At 43.5% G+C, this 13,003-nt stretch overlaps 1 protein-coding gene across 1 annotated transcript in view; it reads right to left on the reverse strand.

Annotated features, from left to right (window-relative positions):
* Window positions 1-13,003, reverse strand: part of Kiaa0753 (KIAA0753 ortholog) — a 48,141-nt gene that overhangs the window by 9,345 nt on the left and 25,793 nt on the right. The window contains exons 10-16 of the mRNA XM_051167306.1: window positions 12,428-12,547; window positions 11,294-11,383; window positions 10,968-11,057; window positions 6,999-7,077; window positions 5,887-5,982; window positions 2,101-2,286; window positions 1,092-1,173 (exon numbers count right to left, since the gene is read on the reverse strand). Of these exons, the coding sequence (XP_051023263.1) occupies window positions 1,092-1,173; window positions 2,101-2,286; window positions 5,887-5,982; window positions 6,999-7,077; window positions 10,968-11,057; window positions 11,294-11,383; window positions 12,428-12,547 (743 nt within the window). The remainder of the gene's footprint in view (window positions 1-1,091; window positions 1,174-2,100; window positions 2,287-5,886; window positions 5,983-6,998; window positions 7,078-10,967; window positions 11,058-11,293; window positions 11,384-12,427; window positions 12,548-13,003) is intronic.

A 13,003-nucleotide genomic window follows, 5' to 3' on the forward strand; every position in this document is an offset into this window, starting at 1 on the left:
TGTGTAGCCTTGGCTGTCCTGGACTCACTTTTGTAGACCAGGCTGGCCTCAAACTTAGTGATCCGCCTGCCTCTGCCTCCCGAGTGCTAGGATTAAAGGCGTGCGCCACCACGCCCGGCTTCTCCACTTCTTTTAAAGACTCGTTTTCAGCCTTCTGATCTCTCAAACTATAAGAGAATAAGTTTGTGTTCTAATTCAGTAATTTGTGAGTAAGGAACACTCTAAGCTTCGATTCGCTATAGTAGGAACAGGAAATAAGCAACAATAGGCTATAAAATGTTATGTTGACTGAAAAGGTCTAGACAAGAACACATCTACCAGGAAGAGGCTGCACTTACTCAAACCTCTACATTAGTCACCATGACTGAAAAGCACAGTGCTGCCTAAAGTAGGGCACTGACTGGGAAGGGCACGGGGAAACTTCTGCAGCGATGGTGTGTGCTACACTTAGACATAAGTTTGGGTAAGAAATAGATCCATTTGTCAAACCCCCTCAAATGACGCAGTTAATATCTGTGTGTTATATGTAAATTTTAAAAGTTAATGTGTGTGTGTGTGTGTGTGTGTGTGTGTGCGCGCGCGCGCGCGCGCGCGCGTGCGCACGGGCTGATGCAGATATAAGCACATAGGCAATATCCTGGCATGAGGTCAGGAAAACCTTAGGTGTCAGTGAGGACCTCCCCCTTTGTTTGAGACAGGCTCTCTTATTGCATCTGTCAGCCGAGCTGGCCCAGGAGCTTCTGTCACTTCTCCTGCTTCAGCCTCTCACGAAGTAATTTCGCTATCCCTTATATGTAAATTTACCTCAAACAAAACAAAACCATAAATAAATAAGAAACTCAAGCTGATGCTGCAATGTGGAGTAAAATGTGCTGTTATCTAGCAATTTACTTTAAAATGCATAAATAAGATTATCTGAAATGTAAAGCTGAGATGAATGGAGGACAGATTGGGTAAACAGTGACATGGGAACCTCACAGCTGCAAGGTAAGGGTTTTTGTCGTCATTGGACAGATTTTTATCAACCTTTCAATATGTTTGAAAATTTTCAGAGTTAAACATTGAAGATGGGGTTAGGGAGAAACACCTACCATTTCTTCCTTCGTGCATCCATAAGTGAGGGTCAGCGTATACAATTTTATTATATCTTTGGCGAACTGTCTCCTGGTATTTCTTTAAAAAAGAAAGTTTAATTTATGAGAAAATGTAATTTTCATTATAAACCAGAAGTAGTAAGTATGGAAACAGCTCAGCAGACAAACACTGATGAGAACAGGTGTCTGCGGGGACAGACGGTGAGCAGGTCATGAGGGAAGCCTAGCATGACTAGCACCCTGCAACCTCAGGCAGCTGTGTCCCCTAGAGCTGCTGTGGTGATCGATATATCATGTCCCCTGTCCATCTATGACCACCTGTATTTTCATCTTGTTTTGTCTTTCAAGCGACATATGTTGTCTACTTAAACTCCTTAGGACAACTTAGATCTAGGGACAACAGTTAAAAGAATAGGACAAACAGTGTGTCTTTAAATTTTCAAAAACAACCAAAAATTATCTTCTTTATAATTTCTTACTTAGCAATGAGAAATAAAGTTAATCACATAACTTAAGTTAATCATGAGCAGTGCCTGATCTTGAACTATCCAGTAGGATGTCTGAGGTCTACAAGTGTATAAGAAAAAGGGAGTCATTCTGAAAGTAAAAGTCTGGAAATTAATTAGGTGAGGACATCTGTGATTGACAGGAGAGGCGGCAGAAAGTGCCAATAAACAATGGACGCGAAGGCCAATGGTTCAAACTGTGGGGTCAACTTTTGTCTCTATGTTTTTGGAATCACAAGTCACTGTTAATGGGGTGACAACAGAACGGACCTTTTACTGGGCTGTGTCAGATGGTGTGCTAAACGCTTTACATCTTCTGTTCTCAAACACCTCATGTCTTAGACAAGGCAAGTGACTGAACCAAGGTTATACACTCAGCTGGCAACAGAGCTTGGATTTAAAAGTAGGATCCCGTGGCTCCGCCATATTGGGCCGGCAGTGTGATAAGGAGCAGAGGTGAAGCCCCACCAGCATGACAGACCAGTCGCCCAAGACCTTACTTCCATTTCCTCCATCCGGAGCATTATGGTCCCTAGATCTGGGCTGTCCTTGCTGGTTCCCAGTGTGGCTGAAATTTCTGACCCCGATATCTTGTCATGAGTCACAGCCCAGAGCTCATGAGCAGTATTTTCCAAACAGTCATGCAGCTGACGAATATTCTTGGATTCAGAATTGACGCCTGAAGCCTACAAAATGAAGGAAGAAACGGTGGAGAGGTGAGATAAAGAGAACTGAAAAATTAAGGCTTATTGTTCAACATTATAACTGCAGGCATAGTGATCCCCATGGCAGAGCTCCTATGCTGCCACAAACTTAGCAGTCACACCTAACAAAAGCACCAGCCAACACAACCCTTACCAGTCACTTAACTGACCACACTAAGCAAACAGTGCCAGTACTGCCAATGTAAGCAGCCCCTTCACCTGTGCCGGCTGGCAGAGTGTGTGTCTCTTTTGCCATCTTTAGGGGAATGTTCCCTATTTTATATGTCGCACGTTCTGGATGACATGTCTTCTCTTTTGGTCTGTGCCACTATAAAAGCCTCACAGCACTGCTAAGTTCAGGTTCTCTGCTTGAGGCTCTTGTTATAGTCTAAGAGAACTTTACTGTTCTCTCCTGATTTTGTGTTCTTTAAATCCACAAAGTACTTTACAGTTTGCAAAGCCTTTCTCCTTGCTTGTTTCTCTCCTCTTCCCACTCCCTCTGCACCCCCGTGTCTGTCTGTCTCTCTCTCTCTCTCTGGAGACAAGGTCTCTCTACATAGCCCTGGCTGTCCTGGAACTCACTATGTAGATCACAGTGGTTTGAACTCACAGAGAACTGCTTGCCTCTGCCTCATGAGTGCTGGGATTCCAGGCTTTTGTTATCACACCTGGTTATTTATGTTGATCCTAATAAAGGTCTATACTATGATATACTTTCTTTCTTTCTTTCTTTCTTTCTTTCTTTCTTTTCTTTCTTTTTTAAAGAATGTCTTCTGGTAAAGAATGAGACATTCCTGGGAGTAAGGTCTGGGCTTGTGGTTGTCATTTCTTCTTTCTTCTTTCTTTTCGTTTCTTTCTTTCTCTTTCCTCCTTCCCCTCCTCTTCTTCTTTTTGGATTTTCAAGACAGGGTTTCTCTGTATAGCCCTGGCTATCCTAGAACTCACTCTGTAGACCAGGCTGGCCTGGAATTCAGAGATCTGCCTGCCTTACCAGGCCAAGCAGGGCTTATCTTCCTATCTATATTATGGCACTAAAATTTTTTTATTTTCGGAGTCAGAACTTAGCCCAGTGCTTAGCACAAAGACATTCAGTGAAAAATGACTACTATGGCAACTGAAAACAACTTTTCCAGTTTACAGAAGTATAAGGAAATGAACGAATGCTAAAGAAATAAAAATTAAAGAAATAAAATGAAGAAAAATAGTTAAAGTTAAGTGCTGTGGTGGGTTGTGGGCGGGGCTCTCTTTTTCTGAGAAGGGGAGGTGGTATGGGGAAGAGGGTGGGAGAGTAGGTTCAGGAGGAGAGGAATGAGGGAGCTAAAATCAGAGTGCAAAGTAGATATATAAATTAAAAATAAATGTAAAAATATATTTGATTATTTAATCCTTGTATTAATAAAACATTTTATTAAATTAAGATATATTTAAAAAGTTAAAAATATAAAAGCTAAAAAAACAAAACTCAGGTGAGATTACAAAAAGAATGTAGAGACAAGTATACCAACAGTACAGGTCTAGTTAATTAAGAAATGTGCCTGTTAGCGTAAGTAAAGGTTTGCACTTACACAGACAGGAGTACAGCTGGCCATAGTGGTCTATGATCATAATTTCCATTTGAAAGACTTTTTTTTCTTTTTCATTTGTCAGTTTTTCAAGACAGTGTTTCTCTGTGTAGCCCTAGCTGTCCTGGAAATCACTCTGTAAACCAGACACCCTTCAAACTCAGAGACCTGCCTGCCTCTGCCTCTGCCTCTGCCTACCAGGTTCTGGGATCAAAGGCGTGCACCACCACCAGCTCTTTCTTAAGTTAACATATTTTTTTAAAATTCTAATTCATTAAGACAATATCCACAAGTGAATGTTTGTTTACATTTATTTATTTTTTCAATTAAGAAAATTAATTGAAATACAATTATATAATTTGCCCCCTTCCCCTTCTGCTGTCCAAACCTTCCCACACCTACTCCTTTATCAGTGTTACACACACACACACACACACACACACACACACACACACACACACAGGGGGGGGGGCGGATAGAACCTGCTGAGCCCACTTCGCAGTGCTTGTGTGTACATTTTCAGGGCTATGCAGTTAAGGGGCTCATCCCTGGAAAAGACTAATTTTCCTTCTCTCAGCCTGTTTGGTTTTGGTTGTTTTGTTTTATTGGTTTTGTTTTTCGAGACAGGGGTTCTCTGTGTGGCCCTGACTGTCCTAGAACTCACTCTCACTCTGTAGACCAGGCTACCTTCAAACTCAGATCTGCCTGCCTCCGCCTTCCAAGTGCTGGGATAAAGGTGTGCACCACCACGCCCAGCTATTTGGCTATTTTTAACACTGATTATCTTCCAGGTTGATGTACAACCTGGAAAACTCTTTGCAATGAGAATGTTTCTAACAGCCCAGAATTCTAAGCAAGAGATGGGTTTTCTCTTTCAAACAATTGTATTAGAAATGATTTAATGCCTGTAAAGTAACTTGTGTATAAAAAGGCCTTTATTATTCAATGTGTGTGTGTGTCTGTGTGTGTGTGTGTGTGTGTGTGTGTGTGTGTGTGTTACTGTTAGGAATCCATTTCATTTCCCTTTCATATTGAAATGCCTTACGGAGCTGTTTTCCTAGGTTAAACGCTAGCCCGTCACTTCATTGGGAGTCTAAGAGAGGCTTTTAGTGGTCACACTGCAAAAAAACCACCAAAGCATCACACACCTGAGACTGTCACGGCTAGTGACTTAGCAGCCTGACTTCACTTGGGACTCTTAACACAAATGAGCAGCACACAAGAATTACAACAATGAAGCTGCTGCTAAAATCCTGCTTAATAGTTAAATTGGTTGAATACACTCTTGACCTACAGTCTGGCTCCCCAGGCCACTGGGCTATTGAAACGTCCCTCTGGCTTCCTTCTAACTCTTTTATACTCTGCCTGTAACTTGCTTTGAGCAGTTACAGCAGCAAGCACTTTTTTCCAACCTTTAGAAGACTAAAGGAATGTAACTTGCACCGTTTACTCCAAAGTCCCTAAGGCTAGTCAGGTGGGTACAGTCCACTAAACACTAAAAGCAAACCCTCCAGAGGAAGATCATCTTGAGCAACAACAAAAGAGAATTTTAATTTTCTCAAATGCTTTCACTTCTGTTTTTCTTCTCTGCTAGGCCAGACATGGGTACTGTGTACTCAAAACTTGCTTGCCTAACAAAAACATTAGGGGTAAGAAGAAAGGAAATTAGGCCAGTACTGAGGCAAAGTAGGCTGGACGAAAGGAAAATGAGGGCAGTGATTCTTGTACCGCAGGCCATCCACGTTCAGGGCCACAGTTTATCTACACTCTGTCATGAGGGGATGAGATAAAAGTGCACCAACAAAGCACCTCGTCTCTGGAGACGTCTGTGGGCTGTTGGCAAGGCTGATCCAGACACAGAGCTAAATATACACCCTAAAAATTAACATGCCACATAAGAAAAATAATCTTCATTTTCCTTGAGTAGGATAATGCAGTGTTTGCAAAGTGATCTGCACATCATTTTCCCTTGACTGGGGACATCATCACACAGTAACAGCAGAGTACCAACCACACACACCTGCTCAGCAGGCTGGGCTGCCGCCGCCGCCGCCGCCGCGTTCTGTGACGGACGATCCTTCAAATGACTATTTACCTCCACAGAAGAATTAACTCTCTATTAATGGAAAAATGCATTCATAGATTATAAAAATCCACATTCACAATTCATATGAGAACAAATGAGCCATGCTGCAGAATAACCTGTGTGGCACTATTCCTCAGCTCTAGCTACTCTAGGCTTTTTGCAGCAATTAAAGCATTGGGTCCTTGTTAAAACAAACGCCATGTGCTGTTCTTGGTGTTCCAGACATTTTCTATGTCTACATCTGTCGGTGAATACTGACAGAGTAGCTATATGTCGCTATGCAGTCATTCAGCTTGTTGTATACTTTGTTCAAGAGTCACATGAGGTGGCTGCACATCTCTAGGAGGCCCCTGAGGCTACTAATCTGAGGAGCTCCATGAACTCTCTAATAATCTAATACTTCTTAGTCTCAGAATGCCAATCAACCAATTAAGGTTGATAATATTCTTATGTGGCCTCATCTATAAAAATGCAAATGACATGCTTCTATTTCCTGGAAGGATCTATCGCGTCTCACTACTGAATCCCTACTGCTTACAGGAGGGTGACACAAACTCCTGGTACGCGGTAAGTCATTTCATCTTAGAGAAAGTCCTAGTTTGTGCAGAAGTGCCTCAAATTTCTCTCTCCAATTGTAAAATAACCAATCAAGGTCACAGAGACCAGCACCCAGGCGATCATTAAGTGAATACCATCTTCATCAATAGATTGACTTGGAAAGAATGGAAAATGCACTCTCAACTCCTTCCCTAAGTTAAAATGTCCCCCTTCTCAAAAGCAGTGCTTCTCTTCCCCTTAGCTATACCCTCTCGTGCCCACCCACCCACACCCACACAGAGGGCACATCGAGAGTGGGCACTGTGTGGTGATCTGGAAGTGCTGAGGGGCCAACAGTGAAACCATGTTCTGCACTGCAGGCTCCCCATCCTGCAGCCTCCCACCAACAAAGAGACCCTTGGCCCTCTAAAATGGGTCAGTGTGGCCTATGTAACAACTCTTTTCATTTCAGAACTGCCAAAAGGAGGCAAATGAGAAGAATCAATTACCTGGGCCTTGACCAAGAGAGGCTTCAACCGCTCCAGAACTGCCTCCTCTACCTTGTCAGCTAACTCGGTGGCAGAGACACTGTTTAGAAGTAAAATTGAAAACTCAAGTCAGAAGCTAGAATGTCCTATTCTACATAATCAGGCAAAGGCAAAGGAAGTGATGACAACCCACAGTACTCCTCCAACTGCAAAGGCCACAGGCATTCCCTGGGGTCTTGTAAAAGGTAGCTCTAAGAGAGAAGAAGTTCCCTGCTCCCTCTCTCCCCTACCGTCTCTCTTCTTACAGATCAGCATGTAGTTCTCAGCTACTTCTCCTGTACCAAGCCTGCCTGCCGCCATGCTCTCTGCCATGATGCTAATGGACTAAGTCTTTGGAACTGTAAGCAAGCCCCCAACTAAATGCTTTCTTTTATAAGAGTTGTACTGGTCACGGTGTATAGAACAGTGACTCAGACAAAAGCCTAAACATACAAGAAGCATGCAACCCAGCAAATTCACTTTGGGCATTTACTATAGAGAATAATAACACATTACACAATACATGGATGTTTATACAGTCTTTAATAACAAATAATGTCAAGCTAAAAACAATCTAGCTGTCCCTCAGCTGTTTACTAAGATAAGTGGTTAAACCATGAGATCCGCCTCACCATCATAAAGAATGAACAAATAGCACTCTCTAGAGAATTATATCAGGGAGAAAAGTCAACTCAGGAGCAGGTGAGACCGTTCAGCAGCTAAAGGCATTTGCTGCCAAAGCCTGATGAGCAGTTTGAGCCCCACAGTTGCAAGCTGGCCTCTGCGTTAGTGGTGGCCATGCTTACTGAGTCAAAAGGTAGCTGGGGGCAGCAGGGAGGTATGTACGGCTATAAAAGGGCAACAGGAGGGATGGTGGTGCTGATGGGTATGTTCCAGACTCTATCAATGTCAGCTAGTCGCATGAACCCTCACTGTGCCGATACCTTTATCCTGGCTATATGCAGTCAACAGTTTGTTAAGATGTTACACTAGGTAGCTGAGAAATGAGTGCCCAAGATTATTGTAACTTTGTATGAATACAGAATAATAAAAAGTTTAATATTAGCAAATTTTCCACTAAAAATCATTTCCAAGTTGGCTAATAATGAGTATTTTAAAAATTAGCAAATATAAGCATAGACCATTTTTAGATTTAAAATGTCTGAGAAAAGATTTCTTCCCCATCCCCCTTTTAAAAAACTTTTTTAAGGCAAGGTTAAGCTATTGGAAAATGAGCTGGCCTCAAGTCAATCTTCCTGCCTTAGTCTTACAAGTGATGGGTCACAGGCATACACCACCATGTCTAGCTCATCCTCTCTTAAGAAGCTAAATTAGAGGGCCTAGCAGAATGGCTCCTACAAGGGGTGAAAAAAGTCCATTCTGTCATCAGTGAGATGGCTGTGGTAGTTTGAATGAGAATGGCCCCATAGGCTCACATGCTTGAATACTTGGTCCCCAGTTGGTGGAACTATTTTATTTGGGAAGGCAGTAGGTGTGGCCTTATCGGAAGAGGAGGGGGAGACCTCAAAGCCATCCGTTTCTCATCTCTCTCTTTCTTTCCTCCCCTCTCTCTCCCCCAACTTGTTGAACAAAATGTGAGCTCTTAACCATTCCTTCATGCTGCTATCATGTCTAATTTTCTGAAACTGTAAGCTTTCTTTGATAAGTTGCCTTGGTTGTAGCGTTTTATTGTAGCAATAGCAAAGTAACTGAGACTGGGTAGCCTGAGAACGCACCAACATTCGCAAGGATATCCACAGAGTGGGCTTCAGCAAGTACGCCTCCTGAATACTCAAAGATCTGAAATCTTCCATAAAGAAGATGGGAACACCATACATGCACAATGACAGCAGACGCAACAGAGCCATCTGGGCCAAGTGTGCAAGGAATGTTCCTGTCATATCTGCACTTGTCCAGAAAATGAGGGTGGGTAATCAGCAAACAACAAACTCCATGCTTTGGTAATCTCTGTCCTTGTTACAACATTCAAAACCATACACACAAAACAACAAAACCCTCTTAACAACCAAACTGCAACCATCCCCCGACACACACAAGCCCTGCAGTGTAGAGGAGGACTGTCTGAAGCGTCAGATAAAGCTATAAAGTTACAATGTAAAAAAGCTAAGTTAAGCTGTGCCTCATCAAAACAGGAGCACAAACAGGAAGAGGGTATGGCAACATGAGAACCCATGTGAGCAGATCTCTCCTGCATGCTTGTCTTGTCTTCCCTGATGCTCATGACGCGCTCGGCCCTCTGCAACTTATCTGCTAAGGGTCCTCATCTCATCCCATAGGCTGCCCAGACAGAGCTGAGAGAGCAGAGCACGGCCAGGCAGCCCACTCTCCAGACTAGGCTTCCAGAACTTCAGTGGACCTAGCTTACCTACAGCCCCGAGGTGGTAAACTCTGTCTTGTCTGCCATGGCTCACTCATGCCCTTGCTATAGGAGCCCTGCACTCGGGCTCTTGAATACTCTGAGGAAAGCTTAAAGTCAGTTTTGATCCAGATTCTGCATTTATCTAACAGGAGCAAAGCTGCCCTTCCCATGCTCAGCTAATTTTGTACCTCTGTTTCCAAAATTAAGGTTGTTGGCAGAAACATACACATCAGTAGGAGATTTGTGAACAAAGGTAATGAAAAGATGGACTCAGAAATCTGGGCAGTAGGTACATCTAAGGGAAAGGAGGTAGTTCTGAGACAGCATTACCTGGTTTGGGAGGTAATGCATAGTTATTTGTTTTGTTTGTTTGTGTTTTGGTTTTTAAAGAAAGGGTTTCTCTGTGTAGCCTTTGCTGTCCTGGACTCGCTTTGTAGACCAGGCTGGCCTTGAACTCAGAGATCCGCCTGCATCTGCCTCCCCAAGAAATGGGACTACAGGTGTGCGCCACACTACCCGGCTAGGTGTTCATTATGATATTCTGAACTATATACATGTGAATTTAGTGTTTTTTTCTACGTGCATACTACATTTATTTTTTCAGAAAAAAATTACACAAAAAGGAATAAATGAGGTACAAAAAAGGACAAATGGGTAGGAGTCATAGGCCAACAACCTTCTAATAGCTAGAGATGACCAAGGTGTACTCCCTCAGCAGCAGTGTCCACACCATCACTGTGATGGCCTCTAATGAAAGAACCATGGCCCTGTACGGGACTGAATGCTGTCACAAATGATGATAAAATTGAAACAAATGTTTCAATCAGTGCTTTGCTAATTTGACTAGAGGGTACATGCTTATCAGAGCTAGAAAAAACTAGTCAACTGTGGCAGTGGCATCAGCCCCATTACATCTTAAGTGTATTTCTTTATTGCCTGTTAGGTGGCAGCACTCCTACGTGATGAACGGGAAAAAGCAGCCTCATCTGAAACCCTCAGACTATATTCATGCTAACATGTGGGAAAAAAAAAAATCCACACACTGGGTTAGAGAGATGGTTCAACAGTTAAAGAGCTCTGGCTCCTCTTCCAAAAGTCCCGAGTTCAATTCCCAGCAACCACATGATGGCTCACAACCATCCATAATGAGATCTGGTGCCCTCTTCTGGTGTGCAGGTATTACATGCAGGCTGAACACTGTATGCATAATAAATAAATAAATCTTAAAAAAAAATCCACAAACTCATTATCACATGCACCATGCACTTCCACACACCCTCCTCCCTCTGCAAGCATTAGCGCTAGGCAGATGTCTAGGGATACTAAGCAGCAGACAGAGGCAAACACAGAGCACTCTCCAGATCACACATGCCTTTGCAATTCTCCTTCACTCTCTACACATGACCAGGAAACTGTGAAATGGTGCACATGAAACATGCAAACTCCATCCATTTGATTACTCACTCTTGAAATGATGCCAGGTCAAAAAAGTCTAGGTTGGCTGATAAAACTCTACGGATCAATTAAAACAGGGACACATACCCCAACACTCTCTGAGGGCCAACATATACCTTAATTTTTGGAGTCTATCCATTTCTTCAGTTTTCAGCTCATCCAACTCTTTGGTTCTTCTAGAAGTCTCGGCCTCAAGCCATTCGAGCCTAAGGTACAGTAAGTCATGTCAACTCTCCTCCAAGCAGAGTCAGGACTCCCTTGGCAGATCCCATCTCAGCTCTACCAGAGGCTCCTATTTCTAGGCGGCTTCACAGTCTCAAAGAGGCAGAAAGCCAGTTAGCACAAGAAGTGTGGCCGCCATCAACAGGCCTGACTCACCATCCAAGGAGGGATAACGCAGAACAAGCCAGCCTTCTTGTTTACCTCAGAAACAAACACTTACCTCTGCTTTTGTGTTCTTTCCATTTCTTTGGCTTCCAATTCCTCTAGTTCCTTCAATCTTTTGGAAGACTCAGCATCTGGCCAAGAAAGCCTGACAGACAGACAGGATTCAAGGTAATCATGCCTCAATGCCACAGGGTGTCAGTAGCACAGAAACAGAGCAGAAATGGCCCCTCCCCTAACCCAGCACCAATCCTGGCTCTCTTAAAGGACTCAAGAGGTAATGTATCCACTGTGTGCTCAGGCAGCTCCCACAGCATGTTCCTATGAAAGGGTATTTATGCACAAAAGTACAAGCTAGTACATATACAAAAAGCTGTGGCAAGAAAGCCAACCACCACTGATCTCAGGACATGTTACTTGTTTAGACAAAGAAACAGACCCCAAGTGTAGGAGTAAAAAGAGCCAAATAAAAACAAAAGGGAAAGCTAACTGTAAACAACTTTATGTGCAGGTTAAAGAGTTTAGATTCACCCCTAGGCTTTGGGGATGTGAATACCGCCCACTCCTCTCTACGGGCTGAAGATGGAGCTGGGGCTTCACACACACTGGAGCTGCACTGCGCTCCTGAGTGCCTCAACCCTAACACCTACTTTCATTTTTGCTTTTCCAGAATTTTCAGGGTTATTTCAGCCAAACAAATGCAGAGCAGCCAGCTGGCTCCACGGCTATCTTCCATGGAGCACTCTCCTTACACCTCATGTTTGTTCCTACCTGTGCAGGTCCTGGTTCAATGTTTACCTCTCTACGTGAACCTTCACTCTCTGCAGCAAGAGGTAAACGTTCCCTGTTCTGAGCACCACACGCCATCTTATATGACAGCTAATTACAGGCATTTCCCACTGGCTGAAAATGAAGACTGTGACCATGGTCTTATTTGCTTTTTAAAAAGTGCATAGAGCGCACAACTGTGCCATACACAAATTAGCAAATGGCATACATACAAGTTTTCAAATCAATGAAATAAAAAAAAAAGGGAAAGAGTGGTGGGCCTGTGGTAACCTGGAGAGTGCAATGGGGAAGCTTAGCAATCTAATTTTAAATAATCGTTTTTAGGCACTGGAAAGGCAAGAAGAGCTTTGCTTCAGAGTCTGTATAACTGGAGCCCTTTATTTTGAAAACTCTTGGCACAAACCTGGCTGTTTCTTGCTTGGCAGCAGCACCCAACTGACTTCCCTGGTGGGCACCCTCCTGCTGAAGGGGCTGCTCCTGTGCAGCCTCTCTGGCGCTGGGCTTCGCCCTCAGCCACGCGGCACTGCACAGAAAGGGAACACGTGCCGTTTGTAGTCATTCATTCTCCCCTGGGACTCATCCTAAGAGAACTATGCAATACAGCGCAGCGCCTGCCGTCTACATCGAAAAATCAAATTGACAGGATCTTCCAGCTCTCATGCCCAATGTCAAACGGAGAAAGCTATCACAGGATAAATAATGTACTTCAACAAAACATGCTATAAATGTGTAAGTATGAGTCACTAATAATATCCCAGGTCACATCCCTGTAAGTGTCACTGTTAGGTGTCTCACAGCACTGTGATCCAGGAAGCCTTATCTGCCCCAGGTCTCCAACCACCATACATACAGTCTAGGGCGGTGGTTCTCAAGCTTCCCAATGCTACAACCCTTTAATACAGTTCCTCATGCTGTGGTGCCCTCCAACCATAGAACTACTTCATGGCTACTTCACAACTGCAACTCTGCTACTGTTATG

This window comes from Acomys russatus, chromosome 25 (assembly GCF_903995435.1).
Source record: "Acomys russatus chromosome 25, mAcoRus1.1, whole genome shotgun sequence".
Lineage (NCBI taxonomy): Eukaryota > Metazoa > Chordata > Mammalia > Rodentia > Muridae > Acomys > Acomys russatus.